The 16,001-nt window shown below is 37.7% G+C and overlaps 1 protein-coding gene across 1 annotated transcript in view; it reads right to left on the bottom strand.

Moving 5' to 3' along the window:
• Window positions 1-1,268: 1,268 nt before the first annotated feature.
• The window catches only part of LOC150089220 (uncharacterized), a 221,521-nt gene continuing 206,788 nt past the window's right edge, over window positions 1,269-16,001 (bottom strand). The window contains exon 17 of the mRNA XM_090389912.1: window positions 1,269-2,512. Coding sequence (XP_090246038.1) covers window positions 1,269-2,512 — 1,244 coding nt within the window. The remainder of the gene's footprint in view (window positions 2,513-16,001) is intronic.

Below are 16,001 nucleotides of genomic sequence, written 5' to 3'. Positions count from 1 at the left end.
TAACACAGAGGGGGGTGGCATTCTTCCATGTGGTGTGGGCACCACACCTGGACCCCTGCTTACATTGGTTCACACCTGTCTAGCATACCTGATAAAATGTCTGTGACAACCTCAAGTGTGGGCTCTGTTGAAACAATCCTTCGTGACCAACTCCATTTACGGAAATAGAGTGCAAGATGGATTCCCTGATTATTGACTGGTTTCCAGAAGGCTGATCGACAACAGAAATCACAAGAGTTGTTAGCCGTGTGCCAAAAAAATGAGGAAGACGTTTTCTCTCATCTAATCACTCAGGATTAAAGTTGGATACACCATTTCGACGGCACCTCCGTAGCCAAGAACAGCAGTGTGTAACACATGCTTCTAGACCGGGGTTCAAGCCCATGACCACCAAATATGGAGGATGCGAAAAGGTCAGGAAATGACCACTGCATATCCCCGGAGCAATATGGCCTTAGTTGCTAATGCTCCTAAAAACCAAATAACAATAACAACAACCATTTCGACCCTGAAAGTAAAAAGCGGTCCATAGAATGGAGACATCATGGTTCCCCACCGCCAAGAAGGCAAGGGATCCAAGCCTCGGCAGGAATGGTCTTGCTTATAGTGTTTTGGGATGAGGAAGGCGTAATAATGACTGATTACCTACCAAAAGGTAGAACAATTACAGCCTATTATGCCAACTTACTCACAAAATTACAGGAGAAAATCAAAACATGTAGGCGTATGCTGTCCAAGGGTGTTAGAATGCTTTAAGACAATGCCCCAGTTCACATTTCTGAAATTGCAACAACACAAGTGGTCACTTCTTCATTAATTAAAACTTTTTGTTTGGACTTTCAACTTAAAAGTTGTAAGTCCAAAAAAAAAAGTTTTAATTAGTGACTTTCCAGGAATTTTTCTACATATTTATAATACAAACTAAAATATACAAAAATTAAAAATTTCACAAATTCTAATAGTTTTTTTAAATTTTTAATTTTTTATTTTTAATAGAAAGTTGCTTGGTAATGTGAAATAGCATGGGAAAACAACAATGCACATCTCAGAGGTTGTTTTCTCATAAAATTTCTTAAAAATCCATATTTACAAATTACATATTTAGCATGATAATAAGATTATTATATTATGATTTTAACATATTGAGATGCAACTCCCTCTTGTAAACGTATTCAAAATATAGGTTATCCTTGAAGGTAACAATAACAGGCCACCTGAAACTCTGCATAAAATTCTGAAATTAATTTATTTGAAAATTTTAATTTTATTTATAAATTCAAGTCTAGATCATCTATATCTTCACCTGTGCTAAATATCTGTGTCAAGAGTTTCTTAGAAGCCACATTAACTTGTTTATTGTGAAGTTTTGGAGAACATTCTATTTTAGAAGTTGTTTTACTAATCCCTTCCTTTATTTGCTGAATATTTCTAGCATCAACTAAGTTCTGTTTATTTTCATTAAGTTTATGCATAGTGTTTACATTGATGCTTCCATCTTCTATGTTAGAGAAAGCAAATTTCTGAAGCTTTGACAGTACAGTTGGTGACACTTTGGACTTATTCAGGAGACAACTAATTTTATCATTTCCTTCTGATCCAGGCAAGAGTTGGGATTTTCTAATTTTATTAGAAGTTATAATGCTATCTGTTTTAACTTTTTCGGTGATGAGAGTAGTAGTGGTAGTAGTAACAGCAGGAACAGATGTAGTTACAGGGCAATTAACTGCAGGTGATACAGACGCTAAGGTTACTGGTAACTGCTGTGAAGAAAGGGATGGCACTGAATATATACCTGATGTGTTGCCATTACTTCGAATTGAATGTTTGCTTAAAAATACACCTTGATTAGTTTTCTGAATATTTGAATTCACTGTGGAAGGCATAATATTCAGTCGTGGTTTATATTTAAAAGCCTCCAAATGTGTAACCACATCTATTGATTTTAAGGCTGAGGATTTGAGACATTCTGTGGAGTCAGGAGTGGATATCTGATGGGCAGATTCATTTGATAATGTGACTTCACTGTTATCATTGATGCTGTCAAGTGAGTCTTTCAAATATTGAGAATTTTCACCATTTTTATAACACTTTGATGGCTTAACTGAGTGTTGTAATTTTCTTTTTGTATGGAATCTTTTCTTTACTGTATTTTCCTTAATGTCAGATACTTCAGGAGTATAAGAAGTGGTTTGAAACTGTGAACCTTGCTGACCTTTAGTTGCAGTAATTTTGGCTGGAATTTGAAGTAAATCTGGGACTGCATTCTTTGAATGTGATTTATTTGGTGAGGGAGATATATCTACACTTAACTGTGCATCCATTTTGCATGACAGAAATGTTTTATTTTTATTCAAAGTGCTTTTACCATGGTTTCCTGATTTCTGAGAGAATGCATGTTGCCCAGTAAACTGAGTGAATCTCTCAATGTTAAAAGTACAATAGCCAGTTTTAATTCTTTCCATTTCCTCTTTCAGAATGTCATTTAGTCCCAAATGTTGCAAAACAAGTGTAGCTAAAAAAAAAAAAAAAACTTTTCTTTTATTTATACATTTGATTTATTACCTTTTATTTATTAATCTCTATTCCTTAAGTTTTCTAATATCTATATAGAATATAACACAAAGAACAAAGCAATATACAAAAAACAATCGGAGTAAAGCTCTATATTACAGTGCAAAGCTTCAGGAATAAAATAATGAATCTGAACAAAACAAAGTTTAAATGTGCTTATGTGAAAATTAAAAAAATAATAATAATAAATAGAAATAAAATTAAAATATCATAATAAATAATTAAATTGAATTTCTCTAATATCCAGAGAAGAAATTATGATAAGCAATCAATGCCAAGTATGATAGAGAGTTAAGCCATAACATATACATAAACTGATGACAAATGATCTTGCCAATTTTAAACATTTTTATTATGAAAAATCAACAGAGATATGCTCTTTCATGTTTTTTTTTTGTAAGACAAGGCAAAACTAGAGTTTCCACACCACACTACAAATTAAACTTTCTACTTATCTTTGCACTGAATAGCTAATCTGGCTACAGTTTTTTGTTATATCCTGATTAGTTTATCATAGCAGTCTAGTCATCAGTCTCCACAGAAGTCTAACAGGATTAGCAACACAGAGAAGATACACTGATGAGCCAAAACATTATGACCAGCAAGTCATTATGCAAATCGAAGCAACTGCAGGAGAACTACAGCACGTGCGTGGGTCGGGACACGGTATAAAAAACACCTGATACTGAGCTCCGTTAATCAGTGTTACTACAGATGGGAAAGGCAGCGGACTTAAGTGAGTTTGACAAAGGCCAAATTGCAAAGGCCAGACGACTGGATCAGAGCGTATCCGAAACAGCACGGCTGGTGGGGTGCTTACAGTCAGCCGTGGTTAGTACCTACTGAAATTTATCCAAGGAGGGGAACCTACGAACCTCTGGAGGGGTGTTGGAGTACCATGGCCCATCGGTGCTCGAGGTGAGTGAAGGCTCTCCCAGATGGTATGTGGCAACAGAAGGGCGACTGTGATGCAACTAGCCGGTAATTGGAATGCTGGTGACGGGAGTAATGTGTCACAACACACAGTACATCAAACCCTGCTGAAAATTGGGCTGCTTAGCCACAGGCTGCTCCAAGTGCCTGTGCTAACCACGGTTCAGCGGTGACAGCGCCTACAATGGACATGCGAGCATCGAAACTGGACTTTCAGCGAATGGAAAAAGGTCATCTGGTCCAATGAATCACATTTCCTGTTGCACCATGTGAAAGGCCGGGTACATGTGCATCGTTTACCTGGGGAAGTGATGGTGCCCGGATGTACCATGGGACAAAAACAAGCCAGTGGCAGCAGTGTCATGCTTTGAGCAATGTCCTGCTGGGATACCCTGGGTCCAGTCATCCATGTGCCAGGCAGTGTGACATCTACCACCTACCTAAACATCATTGCTAACCAGGTACACCCTTTCATGGCAATGGTTTCCCCTCTGGTGGTGCCGGAGGGGAAGACTATTGCCAGCAGGATAATGTGCCATGCCACACCGCCCGGATTGTTCGAGACTGGTTTGCGGAACATGAGGAAGATTTTCAGCTATTGCCCTGGCCTCCAAATTCCCAAGATATAATCCCATCGAGCATCTGCTGTTTGTGTTGGAACAGCAACTCCGATCAGCGGCGTCTCAACCACGGACCGTACAGGAGTTAAAGGATCTGCTGGTTAGTGTTGGTACTTTTTCCAAAGTTGGTACTTTGGATTTCTTTTTCCCTATAGGTTTCTTGGGCTTTATCACTTTCAGAAAGTTGTAATATTCCTCGTCGATGTTCATCCCAGGGGCTCACATCTGGTGAGTATGGGCTTGGCGCACCCAGGGTCCTCAGCTGGATTATCATCATTCTTCTCTTTCTTGGTGATTTCCTTCTACTTCTCTCTCTCTCTCTCTCTCTCTCTCTCTCTCTCTCTCTCTCTCTCTCTCTCACACACACACACACACACACACACAGGGTAACTCAGAAATTTTTTTTGGCTGGTGCAGCATAAGCCTCAGGCTTCCTTGCACAATATGGCTAATAATAATAATAATAATAATAATAATAACCTATGTACGCAAGTGCAAATTTATTTTTATTTTGCTAAACTGTGAATAATATTCTTCCGATTTTCGCATATCATTTAATTTTGTTTAATTGGTAACAGAAAACAAGATGTAAATTTGTGCTTTATATCTACATTTTTATAGTATTAGTAACGGCCGCATGGTGCAAGAAAGCCTATGGCTTATGCTGCACCAGCCAAAAAAAAAAAAAAAAAAAATCCGAACAAAACAATGATAAAAACAAAAAATAAATAAATAACTAAATAATAATAATTAATAAATAAAAAATTAGCGTGTGGATAATATTCCTCTGATTTTTGTAATTAAAATTGCTGTTGAATAGAATCAAAATTCAATTCGCAAATGTGTTCACAATAACCAGGGTTTACTGTAATTATTTTATGGCACCAGCATAAAATAAAATAAATGCTTTTTCATTCGGATTATTGACATTCCGAATTAATGATATTCGGATTATCGATGCTCTACTGTATGTTATTAAAAATTATTAAGTAGTAAGATGTTACTATTTACTTCTAAATATTATGATTGGATTTTTCAGTAATCCAGTATTAAAATATAGCTATAAAAAGAAATAAATACTAAAATATGTTATTAATTTGACCAGCTTCATGATCTCTTTACTTCAAGACACCTATTTTAAAGAAAAGAAGTGCCTATTTAGCCACACCCTCAAATATCTTCCAGTATATATTTTTAACTAAAGTTCATTAGCTATTTCATATTTTCTGTTATTAAGAGTATTTTCGATTATAAAGCAACAGTCCACATATACACAATATGTAATATTTTTTAACTAAAGTTTTACATCAGCAGTGATTATTCATGCATTAATATTCTACAGATAAAGGAACCACTAGGTGGCAGTGATCACAGTGCACTGATGTGGGATTTACTTAAAGATGTAACTGCTATCAGGGGTAAAGGGAAGGGTTTTTACTTTCGTAAGGGTGACGAAAGTAGTCTTAGACAATTTTTAAATTCTATATACTGAGACCAACTGATGATGTTACCAACAGCAAATTCTAAATGGGAAGCATACAAGGAATTAATCTTGGAAGCTACTAGGCTTTTCATACCAACTAAGAAATACTGTTCAAGGTTTTTGGCCTAAATGGATATCAGATGAACTAGCGAGACTCGTGAGAGAGAAGAAAAATGCATGGGATGCATATAAATTATCAGGTGACAGAGAAGCCTATGGTAGATATAATCTACCATAGGCTTCTCTGTCAGTAATCAAGGTACAGATTACAAGTCTGTAATCAAGGCACAAATGAGGTTAGGCAAGCAAAGACAGATTTGGAGAAATCTTTGGCAAAGAATTCAAAAAAAAAAAAAAAACAGCAAAGACTTTGCTGTTTTTTACTTATATACTTATTTATATGCTTCTTTACTTATATAAACTTTAGATGGAAGGGGATGAATCAGATTGGTCCACTTAATGTCGATGGTTTGACTGTTGATGATCCTGCTCAGATAACTGAAAAACCGAAATATTTTGCATCTACATTCACACATGAGGAATTCTGTAGGTAAGTGGAGGACAGAAGCTTATTAAACCCTAACAGGAAGCTAAATGATTTTGTAATAACAGAGAGCAAAGTGGGAGGATAAATTGTTGAAGTTAAACATAAGAAAGGCACCTGGGGTGGATGGGTTTTATCCAGTTATATTAAAGGAGGTGGCAAAGGAAGTTAGCAAACCCTTAGTCATACTTATGACAATAACCTTGGACTCAGGGGAGGACCCGACTGAGATGTGCAAACACAACCCTCAATTCACAAAGGGTGGATCAAAGGGTAACATGAGTAATTACAGACCTGTTAGTTTAACTTCTGTTACGGAGAAAATAATGGAGTCACTGGCCAAAGAAGTATTGCAGGATCATCTAGACACAGCATGGGTTTGTTAAGTGGGAAGTTGTGTTTGGCCAATTTGATTGGATACTATGATGTGGTCACAAAGGAACTGGATGCAAAAAAATAATTTTGATATCATTTACATGGATATACAGTGAAACTTCCCTTTAACGGACAGCCATGGGGAACGAAAATCTGTCCATTAGAGAGAAGTGTCCGCTAACAAGAAGTCTGAGGGAGAAAAAAAAAAAAAAGAAAGAAAGAAAAATCGTTAAACGTTTAATGTAAAATTAAATTAAAATATATACAGATTTTGCACAATATTTTTGTAAATAATATACAATTACATACACAAGAGATAAAGAAAAATCGTTAAACGTTTAATGTAAAATTAAATTAAATTATATACAGATTTTGCACAATATTTTTGTAAATAATATACATACAATTGTGCTATGCATATTATGACTTTATCTAAAGAAAAATACATACAGTAATCACTTATTTTCTTCTGCACCTTCTTCCGGCTGATAATTTTGTTTTCAACATTTGTTTGCAGTGAAGAAACCATCGAAAGTCCTTCAGTATCTTCTTCAGCGGCGAAAAACATTTTTAAACGATTGATTTGTATGAGCGCTTCTTCTATTTTCATCGGTGGTTCGTCGTTAATATGTTCTTCGACAGAATGACCTCCTTCCATTTCTTCATCCTCATGAGGAACTTCTTGAAAAATATCGATGATAATGTCATTGATATCTAGAGCACCATCTTCTGTAGTGAGGTTCGAGTCTATATCTTTGTAGCCAGGGTCACTTGTAGCTGAAGTATCGTACATTATCAATAGATGTTGAAGTTCTTGTTCTTCTTGGTGCTCCACATTGCTGTTCACAACTTCAATTTTTGTGTTTGAGAAGCCAGACTTTACAAAACAGTTCACGACACTTTGTTTTCTAATTGCATTTACTGAAGAGGAAATCCATTGAATTGCATCTAGGATGCTGAGTTTCTTTGCAAGGTCACTCGCACATGTTACATCGTTCATGTTTGCAATGAGATGTCTTAAAACACGTTTTCTGTAGTAAAGTTTAAAATTTTTTATTATCCCTTGATCCAAGGGCTGACACTCTGCAGATGTGTTTGGTGGCAGAAAAACGATTTGAATGTTGGACAATTCAATGTGCGGGTGAGATGCAGCATTATCCATGAAAAGAATAATTTTTCTGTTTTGACGAATCATGTTTTGGTTAAAGTGACTTATCCATTCGCTCATGATATCTCGTGTCATCCACGCTTTTTTATTAGACTTCCAGTCAACATTCAAAAGATTCAACTTTATGCCCTTGAAACAACGAGGATTTTGTGGTTTTCCTATAACAAGAGGTTGTTCAAAGTCTCCCAGCATATTTGTACACAATAGTACAGTCAAGCGTTCCTTAGAAATTTTTCCGCCCTGGCACTTTTCGTTTTTATAGACTCATTGTTTTTTCAGGAAGAGCTTTAAAAAACAACCCTGTTTCATCACAGTTGTAAATATCCTTAGCTTCAAAATCACGACATAAATCTTCCAATTTTACGGTCCACTCTGTTACAACCCCAGTATCAACAGATCCACCTTCACCACTTACGGTTTTCCAAGAAATTTTATGCCGAGTTTTGAACTTGTCTATCCATCCCACAGAAGCTTTGAACTCATTTACTCCCATAGATTTCGCAACCTCCAAAGCCTTTTCCCTAATAATAGGCCCATTAATGGGAATTTTTTTAGCACGTGCACCGACAAAACCACTCATACGTAACATTGTCAATTTGAAGTCCAACAGTTTTCGGGAATCATTTTTGAACATGATCATTTCCGTGTTGCCAAAATTGTTTGAGCAGTTCATTTTTTTTCTTTAGGATGTCGCTTACCTGCATCTTCCCGATTTGGAATTTTGCAGCGAGATTGCGAACACTATTTTTTTGCCAATCATACGCATTAATGAGTTCGACTTTATCTTTTAAAGTTAAATGTTTACGAGAAGACATGGTGCACTTCACATGACACTGAACAAAACTGAAAACTGAAAAGACGAAAGGCCGACCAAATCCCCCCCCCCTGCACACACCGAATTCATCAGAAGTTTTACATGTGCCTTAAAATTCTTGAAAAAGGGTTTAGAACCGCGACGTAAACCTTGATAAAATTCAGAGAATCGGAAATAGAAAATAAACACAAGATTGAGACAATATGTGGAAGAAAAGTTCCTAGAAAAAGGGCCGTGAGCTCTCCCGCAGTCCGTTATGGGGAGATCAAATTAAGTGCTAATCTAAACGAAACAGTGCAGATTGCCTGTCCGCGTCCGTTACAGAGAATGCCCGCTAGACAGAAGCTGAAAACAAGTTAAAACCAATAGAGGTGAGTTGGGGAATTTGAAAATGTCCGTTGTAGAGAGATGTCCGTTAAAGAGAGGTGTCCGTTAGGAGAAGTTTCACTGTACTTGTTACAACATAAGATCGCTCATCGGTGAAGACAGGATATTAGAGCTGGAAAAGGAATTAGAAAATGTGAATTGGAATATCATCAGTTTGGCTGAAACAAGAAGAAATGAATCACTTATAAGTTTATCAAGTGGAAATCTGCTGTACACCAATGGAAACAGTGAAAGGAGTGAAGGTGGAGTTGGCTTTCTGGTCCAAAAAGATATAAAAAACAACATTTTGGAATTCAAAAGTACAACACCAAAGGTGTCAAGACTACTACTCAGGATTTTTAAGAGGTACAAGCTAAAGGTTATAATGATTTATGCACCAACATCGAGCCATGATGATGAAGAGGTTGAAGAAATGTACACTGAAATTTAAAGTCTTCTAGATGACCAGAAAACCCACTACACTATCATTATGGGGGACTTCAATAAGGTTGGAGAGAGACAAAACAGTGCAGAAAGGGGAACCATAGGAAATTTGGGAATTGGTGAAAGAAATGAAAGAGGTGAAAGACTTGTGGAATTTGCAGAATCTCGAGGAATGTCAGTAATGAACACTTTTTACAAGAAAAGGGTGAACAGAAAGTGGAAATGGAAGATCCCAAATGAATTAACAACTAATGAAATCGACTTCATCCTCACTAACAGAAGATTTATCATGAATGATGTTACCATCCTGAACAAGGTAAATGTTGGAAGTGATCAGAGAATGGTAAGATGCACACTTGATATAGATATAAGAAAACAAAGGAAAAAACTGACTCAAGTAAATAATATGGTCTCTGAGCTAACAGAAGAGAAGAAAAAGCAGTATGTACTGGAACTTAAGAACAAGTTTGAGCTTCTGCAGACTGCTCAGGACCAAGATATCAACGAGGAATATTACCACTTTCTGAAAGTGAAAAGGCTCAAGAAACCTATAGGTAAAAAACCCAAAGAAGAAAAAATTAGTCAAGAAACACTTGTCATGATGAACTGAAGACGACAAATGAAGAGTAAGAACACTGACAAGGAGAAGATTTAGTATACTGAGTTATGCAAAGCCATTAGAAAGAGACTCAGAGAGGACATAAGAAGATTTAACACAAAAAAAGTAGAACAAGCATTAAGGAAAAACAAAGGACTTAAATCAGCAGCTAAGAGCAGTAATACAGAAAGACAAATGATACTGAAACTGAATATGATACTGAAACTTATAAATAGCAGAGAAGGCATAATTCAAATAGCAGAAGACTACTATAGAGAATTATACAAGAAGCGGGGGAATGATACCAGCAGTGGGGAAGATGGATCACAAATAGTCTGCTGACGAGGCTAGTAGGGGCCAGACGTGTTCAAAGCCGCTAAGTGGATTTTTCTTATTTATTGATTGAAATTATTGTTTTTCTAAAACTTTTGATTTAAATTTAGTAGTATAGCATTATTTTGTGATATTTCTGATTAATCTGGTGTATTTATTCTTTACTCGGCCTTGTAATTGCATAAAAGTATCGGTAAGGGTATCAAATCCACGTGTTACAAGTTACAACTCTGCTGAACGAGAAGTTTTTTTAGCCAAATTTAGCCACTTATTGAATGTTTTTTACATCAAATTATTTTTTGTAAGTAGCTTATAGACCTAGTAAGGATCGTTGGTTTATTCTGAATTGGGACAGCGAGATTTGAAAGTTAATTAATACTTAAGTGTCCATAGATTACCGTTCGTAACTTCCGCCTTTGTCTTTGTCATACGATCGTTATATATCGAACCTAGATAGCGTTAGTATAGTATACGTTATAATATTTTCAGCGATCGGTAAAATCTATTAAACTTGTTGAACTTCGTTGGCATTTAAATTGCACTTTAACTAAATACATATACCGACTTAGATTACAAACGTAACATAATTAATTAATACATAACTGATACGGAAGTTATATAAAGGGAACTCGGAGATAATTAATACTTGACTGATTGATTAATACTTGACGCTAAAAAATATATATCCCGTTATAACTGTGTTGGGAGATAAGTTAGGGTTATAAACTGAAATTGAAATTTTATTTAAATTAAAAGTAATCATGACTCAGACCAGAGCAGCAAAACAAAAGGCTCAAGCTAATGGAAGTGCTGTGGCTCAGAGGAGAACTGAGGGGGGCAGTTGCCTTCTGAATCACAGCCTTCTAAAATGCACAGCTTGCATGATGTTTGTGGAGCATTCAGGTACGGGACATGATATTGCCATGGGGGATGTCTTTGTGTGTGCACGATGCAAGGAGTGTATCGAAATCAGGCAACAACTCAGCGTTCTTATGGGCCTATATGAGAGCTTGAAGGACAGGGTGGATGCCCTCGAAGAAACTAAATTGAGGGGCCCATCAAGCTCTCAGCTGCCCACATCAACGCCAGAGCTTGCACTTGGTCATCGTGAAACACAGCGGCAACCCCCAAGGCAGAATGCGCTGGTCCCAAAGGAACTAGTAGTTGTTGGTGACTCTATTGTCAGGGAAACGGGGAACATGCGTTGTAAAAAGGATAGGTGGAACAGGACCAGGGTATGTCTGCCAGGGGCAAAGGTTGATGACGTTGTAGAGCAGATATCATCTTTTAAGGGCACAAAAGGTGATATAGTTGTACACGTGGGCACTAACGATATCAAGAGTAGGAGACCGGCAGAATTGCTTAACAAGTACAGGTCACTGTTGAAAAAAAGCCGTGAAATAGGGTTGAATTTGAAAGTGTCTGCAATTCTGCCCAGACACGATAGGAGGGAGTATATGATGAGAGCCTTGTCGATCAATTCGGCCCTGGAAAGATTGTGCAAGGCTCAAGGGGTAGAATTTTTTTCAGCCTGGACTGTACTTGTTAACAGGAGGGATTGCTTCTACAGGGATGGGATACACTTAAATAGAAAGGGTGCAAGAATATTTGCTGATGCTATCGAGGCAGTGTTAGGTGGGTCGGAAAACTGCTTGCTTGGGGGGATACAAAGACGAATAGATTAACAGTAGCCACTGGCAGAGGTGAAAGTGATTCTTGCACTACTTCTATTGGAATGAGCAGAAGCCTGAAAAACAAGATTCAGGATATTTCAGAGACTGCTGGGAGTCATTGCGGTACAAGTAAACACATGGGTTGTGTTAGGGTAGCTAAGAATAGAAATAGGTGCATGTATACTTGCGTGTACACCAATGCTAGGAGTTTAGTAAATAAATTTGATGAATTTGAGGTATTGCTCAAAACATCAAAGGCAGATATTGTTGGGATATCAGAGACTTGGTGTCACACAGATATAAGGAATGCAGAACTGGAATTTGGGGAGTACAACATCTACAGAAAAGATAGACTGGATAGGAAGGGAGGAGGGGTTATGCTATTAGTTAAGAAATACATAAAATCCAAGGAAGTGAAGCCAGTGGACATCGCTGGACAGTGCAGTGTCGAGTCAGTTTGGTGTGACATAAGCATTGGGAGATCAAAATTGAGAGTAGGAGTGTGCTATAGGCCTAATGACTCTGATGAGTATAATAAGAAACTGTACAGGGAAATAGAGTGGGCCAGTAAATCAGAGAGTCTTATAATGGGAGATTTTAATTTCCCAGATATTGACTGGAATTTGGGGGCTGGTCACTCACACACTAGCAAGGCTTTTGTGGATTTATTGGATGATTGTTTTCTACATCAGCATGTTCGGGAGGCAACTAGAGGGAGGAATACTCTTGATTTGATTATCAGCAGTGATTCTTCATGCATTAAGAATCTGCAGATAAATGAACCACTAGGTGGCAGTGATCACAGTGTGCTGAAGTGGGATTTACTCAAAGAGGTAACTACCATTAGGGGTAAAGGGAAGGGTTATTGCTTTCGTAAAGGCGACTACGATGGACTGAGACAGTATTTAAATTCTATACAGTGGGACCAACTGATGATGTTACCAACAGCAAATGCAAAATGGGAAGCATTCAAAGAACTTATCTTGGAAGCTACTAGACTCTACATACCAACTAAGAAATATTGTTCAAGGTTTAGGCCTAAATGGATGTCAGATGAACTGATGAGGCATATGGCAGAGAAGAAACATGCATGGGATACATACAAATTAACACATGACACAGAAGCCTATGATAGATACAAGTTGATCTGTAACCAAGTTACAAAGGAGGTTAGGCAGGCGAAGGCAGATTACGAGAAATCTTTGGCAAGGGATGCAAAGAAAAACAGCAAAGAGTTCTTTACTTATGTAAACTCTAGAAGGAAGGGGATGAATCAGATTGGTCCACTTGATATCGATGGGTCAACTGTTGATGATCCTGCTCAGGTAGCTAACAAACTAAATGAATATTTTGCATCGACATTCACACATGAGGAGTTATTTAGCGAGGGGAAAGCCAGAGGTGTATTCAACTCTATCAGTAAGCTAGAGAATCTTGTAATAACTGAGAGTAAAGTGGAGGAGAAATTGTTGAAGATAAACACAAGAAAGGCACCCGGGGTGGATGGGATCTATCCAGTTATATTAAAGGAGGCAGCAAAGGAAGTAAGCAAACCCTTAGCCATAATTATGAGAGCTTCCTTGGACTCAGCGGAGGTACCCACAGACTGAAGATGTGCAAATGTGACCCCAATTCACAAAGGAGGATCAAAAGCTGACACAAGCAATTATAGACCTGTGAGTTTAACTTCTGTTCCAGGAAAATTAATGGAGGCACTAGTTAAAGAAGCACTGCAGGATCATTTAGACAAGACTTCAGTTATAGCTCGGACACAGCATGGTTTTGTTAAGGGGAAGTCTTGCCTGACCAATTTGATTGGATACTATGATGCAGTCACAAAGGAACTGGATGCAGGGAATAACTTTTATATTATATACTTGGATCTTAGAAAGGCTTTTGATACTGTTGCACATGAAAGACTGCTGCACAAATTGGAGCAGTGTGACATTGGAGGCAAATTGCTGCTGTGGATAAAGGGGTGGCTGAGGGGGAGAAGACAGAGAGTGGTAATCAATGGAAACTGCTCGTCGTGGACTAATGTTATTAGTGGAGTCCCTCAGGGCTCAGTGTTGGGTCCATTATTGTTTTCTGTATTCATAAATGATATTGATGATGGTATATCAAGCTTAAATGTCGAAGTTTGCAGACGATACAAAGGTAGGCAGGGTTGTCAAGGACACTACTGACGCTATGCTGCTGCAACAGGATCTGGAAAGGTTGAGCAGATGGGCTGAGAGGTGGCAAATGAAGTTTAACATTGACAAATGTAAAGTACTACACATGGGAAACAGCAACCCCAGAGCAACGTATCAACTCTGTGGTACTACACTGACAGTGGTAGAGAATGAAAGGGACCTGGGGGTGGTTGTGCAGGCAGATATGAAGTTCTCTGAGCAGTGCAGACAGGCTGCAAGAGTAGCTCATGGTGTATTGTCAATGATATATAGGAATTTTTCTAGCAGGGATAAGGAGGTGATTATTCCCTTGTATAAGGCAATGGTCAGGCCACACCTAGAGTACTGTATACAGGCCTGGAGGCCTCATTTCAAGAAGGATGTAGAGCTGCTGGAACGAGTACAGAGAAGGGCAACAAGATTAGTGAATGGAACAAAGGGGTGCTCTTACGAAGAAAGGCTTAAGATTTGCAAATTACAGTGTCTGGAGACTAGGCACCAGCGAGGTGATCTGATAGAGGTGTATAAAGCATTGAATGGTTTGAGCATGCTCAATGCTGATGGGATTCTTCCTCTCACTCAGAATAATCACCTGAGAGGGCATAAATTCAAATTGAGGAAAGACAGATGTAGGATAGACGTGCGGAAATTTGCCTTTAGCCAGCGAGTGGTTGGTTGGTGGAACAGACTTCCATCCCTTGTCGTGGAAGTTGATAGCCTAAATAAGTTTAAGGCTCAGCTGGACAGGTATTTTGAACGAACAGAGGGGTGAAGTGGGAGTGGTTTTTTTTTTTTTGGCTGATGCTGCATAAGCTTGCTTTCTTGCATCAAATGCCTCTACTAATGCTAATGCTAATACATACGACATACCCGATATTCTTCCTGATGAGGTAATTACATGCATTGAAGAAAATGAAGAATCAGAAAGCCCTGGGGGAAGATGAAGTTACTGTTGAGCTGTTAAAATCGGGAGGAAGAGGTATGATACAAAAACTGGCAAGACTCTTCACAAAATGCATTAGAAAAGGTGTGATGACTAAGGAGTGGAATAAAATGCAATCATAGTTTTGCTGCATAAGAAAAGAGATAAATCAGAAATTGGAAATTATAGACCAATTAGCTTGTTATCCCACATCTACAAGTTGCTCACAAGGGTCATTACTAACAGATAAGAAAGAATACTTGATGAGAATCAACGGAAAGGGCAAGCTGGCTTTAGGACAGGATTCTCAACTGTGGATCACCTTCACGTAATATCACAGCTAATAGAGAAAACAAATGAACATAAAACACCATTATGCCTGGCATTTGTGGATTATGAAAAGGCATTTGACTCCATACAGCATAAGGTAATGTTTCAGGCATTGGAAAGACAAGACATAGATACCCCATATATTATGATTTTGAAGAAAATATATGAAAACACTACCTCCTTTATTAGACTAGACAAAGACAGTAGGAAATTTAAAATCGAGAAAGGAGTTCAACAAGGAGACACTATCACTGAAGTTGTTTACTGCTGCCCTTGAGGAAGCTTTCAGAAGATTAGACTAGTCGCAGAAAGGAGTCAATATGAATGGAGAGTACCTAAACCATTTATGATTTGCAGATGACATTGTGGTCATAAGCCATGATCCCAAAGAATTAGAGGAAAATCTTTTAATCAGTTATACAGAGTTAGTAAGGATTTTGGTCTAAAGATGAATATGGCTAAAACAAAAGTAATGATGAACAAGTATGCCATAGAAAGGGATATAATGATTGAAAGAGCAATAATTGAAAAGGTAGAGTCATATACTTAACTGGGACAAGTAATTAGCTGTAATAATGATAAATGGTTGAAGTAATAATGCCCTAATTTTTCATCAACTGTAATGAGTTAATTTTCAAACTCACTACTTGAAA

Source organism: Mastigoproctus giganteus, chromosome 2, assembly GCF_048544385.1.
Source record: "Mastigoproctus giganteus isolate SK-2022 chromosome 2, ASM4854438v1, whole genome shotgun sequence".
Classification (NCBI taxonomy): domain Eukaryota; kingdom Metazoa; phylum Arthropoda; class Arachnida; order Uropygi; family Thelyphonidae; genus Mastigoproctus; species Mastigoproctus giganteus.
This window is presented reverse-complemented; position numbering and strand designations above follow the sequence as displayed.